Here is an 8,950-nt window from a genome sequence, read left to right on the forward strand (position 1 = left end):
CCCGCGCCAGCCCACCGCCGTTTACCCGGAACCCCCGCGCCAGCCCACCGCCATGTACCCGGGACCGCCGTGTACCCGGGACCCCCGCGCCAGCCCACCGCCGTGTACCTGGGACCGCCGTGTACCCGGGACCCCCCGCGCCAGCCCACAGCCGTGTACCCGGGACCGCCGTGTACCCGGGACGCCCGCGCCAGCCCACCGCCGTGTACCCGGGACCGCCGTGTACCCGGGACCCCCCGCGCCAGCCCACCGCCGTGTACCCGGGACCGCCGCGCCAGCCCACCGCCGTTTACCCTGGACCCCCGCGCCAGCCCACAGCCGTTTACCCTGGACCCCCGCGCCAGCCCACAGCCGTTTACCCGGGGTTGTCACAGTGTGTGAAGACATTGGTGGTCTCACTTACCAAAGTAAGCGCTGCTCTGGTGGGGACCAGCCTTCTCTTGGCACTGACAGCTCTAATAGAGGCTCTTAATATGGAGCCAGACATATTGTAGAGAGCGGGGAGGGGAATGGAGGAGGACCTGAGAGAGAGAGAGAGAGGCGGAGGAGAAGGAGAAGAAGGACAGACAGATGGGGCTATAGGACCTCACCCAACTGCAATATCGGATAATCTGATTGGTAATGACAATAATCAGCTCCGATGTCAGCCAATGAGAAAACTTCATGGTAAGACGTGTCCGTTTTGTCAAGGTTACAAAACCAAAACAAGTCTTATACAAGGAGGGTCAGTCAATGGGGCTGAATGGTCCTTTATAGAATTTAGCTCAGAATTTTTAGTTGTATATAACAATAATCAGAAGTGCTTCAAACTATCTCTGCTTAACCAGTAATTGCTCTTTTAAAATTACACTCTGGGTACGTTTTCCTCAACCCCTGATCCCCACATTAACCTCGGATATAAACCCCATCCCACCCTAACTCCTAATATTAACATCCTTATCCCCACCTCAATTCCTAATCTTAACCCCGATCCCACCCTAATCCCTATCAACCTCCTAATAATCCCCACCTAACCCCTAATATTAATCCTCAATCCAAATACCCTAACCCCGATATTAATGACCAATCTTAATAAATACTACACCAACAAGAGTTGTCAGTAGTTATGACATTGTATATGCAGTGATAGTAAAATTCGCTAGAGCCTTTTCTGTCCTAGGCAGTTCTGCTTTATCTTTTTCCCCCCACCTTATATATTTTAAATGTGCATTCACTCTCATGGTCACAGCAAAATACGTTTTTGAAATTTTGCTGGTTTCGTGTTAGGTTAAAGAAGTAAATTGTGAATTTGTTTTTTGCTTCTGGGTCTACCATTTCGTCAATGTAAATCACGTTTCTTTGTCGTAATTCAAAAGGAGCTCATTTTACAATTTTAACCCAATCCTATTGATTGTTTTCCGTTGGACACAACAGGGCAGAATATGGTTTGATAATACTAAAGTCTAGTTCTTTGGTCTCATCTACTCCTTCTGTGCCTCTCTCTGCTTTTCTCCCTACTATTTCATTATCTTATTCAAAGAAGTGAGCTTCCCAGGTATCCAATTTAGAAAATAGAGGTTTGCATTTATATAGTGCTTTTCACAATCTCCAAGATGTCCTAAAGTACTTTACAGCCATGAAATACCTTTGAAATGTATGGCTGAATTTTATCCACTTTGAAAATAGTTGCTGATTTGGACTAATTCTGGGTCCCAATCCCACACTTGCTGGCAGCATGCCTGCTGGCACAATGTCACAAGAGGCGACCTAATTAGTTGCCTCCAGGTGTGCCATTCAATTAACAACGATGGGTGTATCCTTGTTCTTGGAATGACGATGACCCCACTGGCACAGGTGGGTGCTGCTGCTGTCAGAGGAGGCTGACAGGAAACCTCTACACAGAATGGCCTCTGGCCACAGTAGTGGCCTGCTGATCCATGCAGGCCTAGGTGGGCCCTGCCTTTCTTTGATATTGCCGTGGAATCTTTTTCCTTCACCTGTCTTCATAAAAACAGCACTTCAGACAGTACAGAAATGAAGCAGCGGCGCGGGTTATGTGATCAAATCATGTGAATGAAACTTGAGCCTTTAATCTTCTGATTTACCACTGAGTCAAGGCTGACAGTAATTAACTACAGAACAAGAATGTTCAAATGTTGAGCTACAAAGATGTCAGTGTGGTATAATATACAAATGGACTACTACATTAGCTATTTATGCTCACAAACACCAAAGAACTGTTGTTAAAAATGAATTTCAATCAGTATAGCATAAGGCTGAATTTTCCTGGCTCTGTAGAAATGGGTTTTGAGGTGGGAGAAGGATGGAAAAATTGGGGAGGAAGCCACAACAGAATGGCTCTTCAATGAATTCCTGCCTTCGGGGGACTTTGTCGGGTGAATTGGGAACCTGGTTTGCTGCCCGCTCCATGGAGCCAATTAGTCCTGTTAAGGGGCCATTTTGCACTGGTGTCAATGTGTGTGGAAGCCACCAGATCATTCGAGGCAGCCAAGGGGACCTCAAAGGCTCAATATCCCAATGCTGGGGACCTATAGGGATGAAACATCACAACCCCATTCATTAACAGTCCTGCAGCGGGGTTTTTGCTCCAACCTGGTGGCCTAGCCTACCAGCTTTGGGGGTGGGCACACTAATGACATGGGCAGGCTCTGAAGCCCCGTTTGGGACTGATGTTAGAATCCTGACACCCACTAGAAGATCTAGCCCATGGTATCTATATAACTAGTTAACCAAAGCCAACTTCAACCTGTCTCACTACTTTTATGCACAAAAAGGTTGAATTTCAAGCTAACAGTTTTGACGTGGTAGCCTCATTTACTCTTTCACAAGATGTGGGCATCACTGGGTAGGCCAGCATCTATTGCCCATCCTTAATTGTCCTTGAGAAGATGACAGTGAGCTTACCTTCTTCAGCTGCCACGTAAGTAAGTAAGCTAATGATATCAGCATCTTGAGTGAAATGCTGTCCTGGTAACAAGCATTTTATTGGCTTTGAAGCATTTGTAATAATTATTATCTTGGTTGTGTATTTGGTGAAAGTCTTTACAATTGTGTACCAAATTTAATATTAGATTTTGCTTCCCTTTTTTAATAACCACACAAAGAATTTGAGGTAAATTTTGGGTATTCAATATGATACTAATGTGTACTATACAATAAATGATATATTTAAAGGATAAAATACATTGACAATGAATCTAATTTTTTTTAATTAGTTGATGAATGTTTATCCAAAACATTGTTCAGCAGCATATGTAATGAGAAATGGTAAGTTAATGTTTTGGGTGTAAACCCTTGGTGGTAAAGATGTGCTGGCTGTGCTAAGAAGATAGGGTTGTTGTTTATGAACTTAGCAAATAGTTGGTTCACTTTGACTGGGCGTGGGGAGGAAGAGAGAGAAGGCAGCATGATTAAAATCATAACATGTTAAACTTTCGTTGTACCAGTGGATAATTTGTAATTGTTATACTGTGCTAATACAAACTACTTCAAATGCAGGGAAGCAATTTTTTTTATTTGTTCACGGGTTGCCACCACCACCTCCAATTCAACAAAGTTTATCTGCAGCGACAGAACCTACCACTCCTACCCCAGCAGTGAGAACAAGTTATGGAAGGGTTATAAAGGCCTCATCCTATGAATTCAGACTTGAGGAGGGTAGATGAAGTAGTAATAATGATGATAATACAAGGGGTAACCTGGGATAACTTGGAAATACTTTGGATAAAGACTTGGAACATAGGATCGTAGGAATATTGGAACAGGAGTAGGCCATTCGGCCCATCGACCCTGCTCCACCATTCAATTAGAACATGCCTGATTATTTACCTCAATGACACTTTCCCGCACTATCTCCATATCCTTTGATGCCATTAGTCTCCAGAAACAATCGATTTCTTTCTAGCACATGTAGTGTAAGGGTCAGCATATAAATGGTTGACGTGGGATTTAATACTGTACTGCCCACACAGTGATGTGAGAGAGCACATGACCTGCATCTAGGGATAAGCATAGTGTTGGACAGAGCCATGTGTAGATGCAAGCATGGAGAAAGCTTAGCTTGGACCTTTACTGTACATATGTATATAGTTAATAAAAATTTACTGTTCAACTACCTAAGACTACGAATACCTTAATCAGACCTACCGAACTACATCCAACACCTTACAACCACCACTACCTGGAAGCTCGCCTGCAAGCCACTCACCATCCTGACTTGGAAATATTTGCTCGATAAAAATCACTAATTATTTTGAAAATTTTTATCATGCCTCAACAACAACTTGTATTTACCGAGCACCTTTGATGTAAAACCAATGTCTCAATGTGGTTCACAGGAATGTTATAAAGCCAAAGCTGACACTAGCCACAGAAGGAGATATTAGGGCAGATGAGGAAAACCTTGATCAAATTGGTAAGTTTGTTTCTTATTCGTTCACGTTATGTGGGTGTCGCTGGCAAGGCCATCATTAATCTGTAATCATCCTTGAGAAAGTGGTGCTGAGCAACCTTCTTGAACCACTGCAGTCCATGTGGTGTAGGTACACCCATAGTGTTGTTAGGAAGGGAGTTCCTGGTTTTTGACCCAGCAACAGCGAAGGAACAGCGATATAGTTCCAAGTCAGGATGGTGTGTGGCTTGGAGGGGAACTTGCAGGTGGTGTTGTTCCCATGCATCTGCAGCCCTTGCCCTTCTAGGTGGTTGAGGTTGTGGGTTTGGAAGGTGCTATTGAAGGAACCTTGGTGAATTGCTGCAGTGTATCTTGTACATGTTACACATTGCTGCCAAGGTGCATCGGTATGGAGGGACTGAATGTTTAAGGTGGTGGATGGGATAGCAATCAAATGGGCTGCTTTGCCTTGGATGGTGCCAAGCTTCTCGAGTGCTGTTGGCGCTGCACTCTTCTAAGCAAGCAGATAGTATTCCATTACATTCCTGACTTGTGTCTTTTTCCTGGTGGACAGGCTATGGGGAGGCAGAGGTGAGTTACTCTAAGCAGAATTCCCAGCGTCTGATTCTCTGGTAGCCACAGTATTTATATGGCCAATTCAATTTCTGGTCAGTAGTAAGCCCCAGGATGTTGATGGTGGGGTATCAGTGATGGTAATGCCATTGGACGTCAAGTAGAAATGGTCAGATTCTCTCTTGTTGTAGATGGTCATTGCCTGGCACTTGTGTGGTGCAAATGTTACTTATCAACCCAAGCCTGAATGCTGTCAAGGTCTTGCTGCATGTAGATCTGGACTGCTTTAGCATCTGAAGAGTCACGAATGGTGCTGAACATTGTGCAATCACCAGCAAACATCTTCATTCATGACCTTATGGAGATCATTGACGACGCAGCTGAAAATGGTTGGGCCTAGGATGCTATCCTGAGGAACTCCTGCAGTCCAGGCACTAAGATGATTGACCTCCAGCAAACAGAACCATCTTCTTTTGTGCTAGGTATGACTCCAACCAGTGGAGAGTTTCCCCCCTGATTCCCATTGACTTCAGTTTTGCTAGGTCCTTGATTCCATACTCGGTCAAATGCTGCCTTGACGCCAAGGGCAGTCATTCTTACCTCCCCTTTTCAGTTCAGCTTCTTTGTCCATGTATAGACAATGGCTGCAATACTGTCAGGAGCTGAGGAGTGGTTCCAGTGGAACCCAAACTGAACATTAATAACAGGTTATGGCTGTGTAACTGCCGCTTAATAGCACTGTTGACAACCCCTTCCATCATGTTGCTGATGATCAAGAATAGGCTGAAGGGGTGGTAATTGCCTGGATTGGATTTGTCCTGACTTTTCTGGACAGGACGTTTTCCACATTGCCAGGTAGATGCCAATGTTGTAGCTGTATCAAAACAGCTTGGCTAGGGTGCAACAGCTTCTGGAGCACGAGTCTTCAGTACTATTGCCAGAATGTTGTCAAGCATTTCTTGATACAAGTAGAGTGAATTGAGATGGCTGAAGACTGGCGTCTGTGATGCTGGGAACCTCAGGAAGAGGCGAGATAGATCATCCACTCAGCACTACTGGCTGAAGATGGTTCCCTTCTCTTTTGCACTGATGTGCTGGGTATTCCCATCACCGAGGATGGCATACTGTTGAGCCTACTGTTCATGTTAGTTGTTTAATTGTGCATCACCATCCACGACTGGATGTTTTTAAAAATGTATTTACAGGATGTGGGTGTAGCTGGCCAGGCCAGCATATATTGCCATCCATAATTGCTCCTGGGAGGGTGGTGGTGAGCTTTTTTCTTGAGCTACTGCAGTCCCTGTGCTGTTAGGGAAAGAGTTCCAGTATTTTGACCCAGCAACAGTGAAGAAGTGGCGATATATTTCCAAGTCAGGATGTGAGTGGCTTGCAGGGGATCTTCCAGGTGATGGTGTTCTCACATATCTGCTGCCCTTGTCCTTCTAAATGGTAACGGTCCTGGGTTTGGAAGGTGCTGTCTAAGAATCCTTGGTGAGTTTCTGCAGTGCGTCTTGTAGATGGTGCACACTATTGCCACTGTACGTCGGTGGCGGGGGGAATGAATGTTTGTGGAAGGGGTGCCAATCAAGCGAGCTGCTTTGTCTGGATGGTGTCAACCTTCTGGAGTGTTGTTGGAGCTGCACTCATCCAGGCAAGTGGAGAGTATTCCATCACACTCTTGACTTCTGCCTTGTGGATGGTGGACAGGTTTTGGGGAATCAGGAAGTGAGTTTCTCGCTCCAGGATTCCTAGCCTCTGACCTGCTTTTGTAGCCACAGTACTTATCTGGCTAGTCCAGTTCAGTTTCCGGTTAATGGTAATCCCCAGGATGTTGATAGTGGGAGATTCAGCAATGCTAATGCCAGTGAATGTCAGGGGGCAGGACTGCAGCACTGCAGAGCTTAGATCTAATCTGTTGGTTGCGGGATCACTTAGCTCTGTCTACTTCATGCTGCTTCCACTGTTTGGCATGCAAGTCGTATTGTGTTATAGTTTCACCAGGTTGACACCTCATTTTTAGGTCTGACTTGTGCTGTTCTTTGTATGCCTTCCTACGCTTTTCACTGAGCCAGTTGATCCCTCGGCTCGATGGTAATCGTAGTATGGGGAATATGTGGGCCATAAGTTTACAGATTGTAGTTAAATACAATTCTGCTGCTGTTGACCACAGCACCCCACAGATGTCCTGTTTTGAGTAGCTAGATCTGTTTAAAATCTTTCCCATTTAGCACAGTGGCAGTGCCACACAACATGGTGGTAGTGCCACACAACACGATGTAGGGTATCCTCAATGTAAAGACGGGACTTTGTCTCCACAAGGACTGTGTAGTGGCACTCCTACCAATATTGTCATAGACAGATGCATCTGCAACAGGTAGATTGGTGAGGGTAAGGTCAAGTAGGTTTTTTGCCTCTTGTTGGTGCCCTCACTACCTGTTGCGGACCCAGTACAGCAGCTATGCCCTTCAGGACTTGGCCAGCTTGGTGAATAGTGGTGCTACCGAACCACTCTTTGTGACGGACATTAAATTCCCCACCCAGAGTCTGTGCCCTAGTCAACTGCAGTTCTTCTTCCAATTAGTTTTCAATATGGAGGAGTACTGATTCATCAACTGAGGGGTGGGGGTGGATTGGCAATAGGTGGTAATTAGCAAGAGGTTTCCTTGCCCATGTTTTACTTGATGCCATGAGACTTCATAGCGTCCAGAATCAATGTTGAGAACTCTGAGGGAAACTCTTCTCCCGATTGCATACCACTATACCACCATCTCTGGTGGGTCTGTCCTGCCGTTGGGACAGGACATACTCTGGGATGGTGATGCTAATGTCCAGGACATTGTCTGTAAGAAATGATTCAGTGCGTATGACTGTTTAGTTTAATCAAGCAACAGCCTAATAGGACAGCTCTCCCAATTTTGGCACAAGTCCCCAGATGTTAGTAAGGAGGACTTTGCAGGGTCAACAATGCTGGGCTTGCCATTGTCCCTTCTGGTGCCTAGATCAATGCTAGGTGGTCCACCTGGTTTGATTCCTTTTAGATGTTGCAGTTTTATACAACTGAATGACTTGAGTGGATTTCAGAGGGCAGTTAAGTCAACCATATTGCTGTGGGTCTGGAGTCACATGTAGGTAAGGATGGCAGATTTCCTTCCCTAAAGGAGGTTAGTGAACCAGATGTGTTTTTACGACAATTGAAATGGGTTCGTGGTCACCTGTACTGAGACTAGCTTTTAATTCCAGATTTATTAATTGAATTCAATTCACTTAATTTAATTATTACTATTGATTTCAATTCCTTCTCTGTCATTGGGTCAAAATCTTGGAACTCCTTTCCTAACACCACATGGACGACACCAGTTCTCCACCGCCTGCTCAAGAGCAATTGAGGATGGGCAAGAAATGCCGACCTTGCTAGTGATGCTCACAACCTATGAATGACAAAAAAAAACAACAGGCATATGTGCTTTTTGCTGATCATTTATTGAATTTCTATCAGGAAGCCCCTTAAAAACCCCAGACATTAATGGTCCAGAACTTCAGATGGCTGGATGGGTGTACCCTGGAGGTACTCCCTAAGATGCCCCAAGGACCCCTCGGAGGACCCCATGCAGTGACTATGTAGCAATTGCCCAGGAAGTTTGGACTTCCGATGAAAAGTCCCCTGAACTGCAACCCTCTGAGTTAGAGTCGCAGACTTTGGTTGGTTCCAACTCACTTACCAGAATAGCAGTAAAAGCTACAAGGATTAAAACCAGTTCTAACTCCTCAGTAACAATACTACCAAACTATCTGCTTCCCTATCCCCTCACCCACTTACCTGCCACCCTAGCCCTGCACCCACCCACCTGCCCCAGCATCTCATCCACCCACCTGCCACCACACCCATTCACCTTACACACTTCGATCTGTAGCTTCTCAAAGTGGCTTTGGGACCTTTATATTCTCTACTTACTGGAATATGACAGTATATGATTGTAAAAAGGGGGT

The 8,950-nt window shown here is 45.3% G+C and overlaps 1 protein-coding gene across 6 annotated transcripts in view; it reads right to left on the minus strand.

Annotated features, from left to right (window-relative positions):
* The window catches only part of LOC121277499 (iron-sulfur cluster assembly 1 homolog, mitochondrial-like), a 71,511-nt gene extending 70,896 nt beyond the window's left edge, over positions 1-615 (minus strand). Inside the window, exon 1 of one of the 6 annotated variants that reach the window (XM_041187056.1) lies at positions 404-560. Coding sequence is in view for 4 of the 6 variants with exons in the window: in XM_041187060.1 (XP_041042994.1) it covers positions 404-487 (84 nt within the window). In the remaining 2 variants the exon portion in view is untranslated. Of the gene's footprint in view, positions 1-403 lie in introns of all 6 variants that reach the window. The other 5 variants (XM_041187057.1, XM_041187060.1, XM_041187058.1 and 2 more) reach the window with 5 other exon arrangements.
* Positions 616-8,950: the final 8,335 nt, after the last annotated feature.

Source organism: Carcharodon carcharias, chromosome 4, assembly GCF_017639515.1.
Source record: "Carcharodon carcharias isolate sCarCar2 chromosome 4, sCarCar2.pri, whole genome shotgun sequence".
Classification (NCBI taxonomy): domain Eukaryota; kingdom Metazoa; phylum Chordata; class Chondrichthyes; order Lamniformes; family Lamnidae; genus Carcharodon; species Carcharodon carcharias.